Genomic DNA, 463 nt, shown 5'->3' on the forward strand with positions numbered 1-463 from the left:
CAATCTTACCTTCTTTTCAAGTTCTCTGTTAACATAGTCCATCAGCATAGGTCTTCCATACTTGGCAAAGTAGTCTTTTTGATTAGTGTCTTTCAATTTCGGTTCATTGGGCATAAACGAGGATGCCCAGATCTTGAAGAAAAAAAAAGATATGTCTTTTTTCTCATCATATAAGAAGTATATCAGTGCTATAAATGCCATCTCATATACTCACATAACATAAGCATTCCATACTATATTCTTTCACATAAGATAAAATATAAAAACAGAAAAACAGAATAGAAAAACAAAATAAAGGCTTCCCTAACTCAATAAATTCTTTTAATTTACCTGACAATGTGGATGTGGGTTTGAGCATCCCATGACTGTCCCTTTGTTCTCAAAAATCTGTACCCAGGTGTATTTTTTCCCAAGATCTAACATTTGCTTTATCCATCTGCAAGGAGGAATCATACATTAATTT

At 32.8% G+C, this 463-nt stretch overlaps 1 protein-coding gene across 4 annotated transcripts in view; it reads right to left on the bottom strand.

The window, feature by feature from the left end:
* Positions 1–463, bottom strand: part of LOC119586329 (galactose-1-phosphate uridylyltransferase-like) — a 7585-nt gene that overhangs the window by 2877 nt on the left and 4245 nt on the right. For all 4 annotated transcript variants that reach the window (XM_037935040.1, XM_037935039.1, XM_037935041.1 and 1 more), the window contains exons 5-6: positions 331–436; positions 10–132 (exon numbers count right to left, since the gene is read on the bottom strand). In XM_037935040.1, coding sequence (XP_037790968.1) covers positions 10–132; positions 331–436 — 229 coding nt within the window. The remainder of the gene's footprint in view (positions 1–9; positions 133–330; positions 437–463) is intronic.

The sequence above is a fragment of the Penaeus monodon genome, chromosome 21 (assembly GCF_015228065.2).
Source record: "Penaeus monodon isolate SGIC_2016 chromosome 21, NSTDA_Pmon_1, whole genome shotgun sequence".
In the NCBI taxonomy this organism is placed as follows: domain Eukaryota; kingdom Metazoa; phylum Arthropoda; class Malacostraca; order Decapoda; family Penaeidae; genus Penaeus; species Penaeus monodon.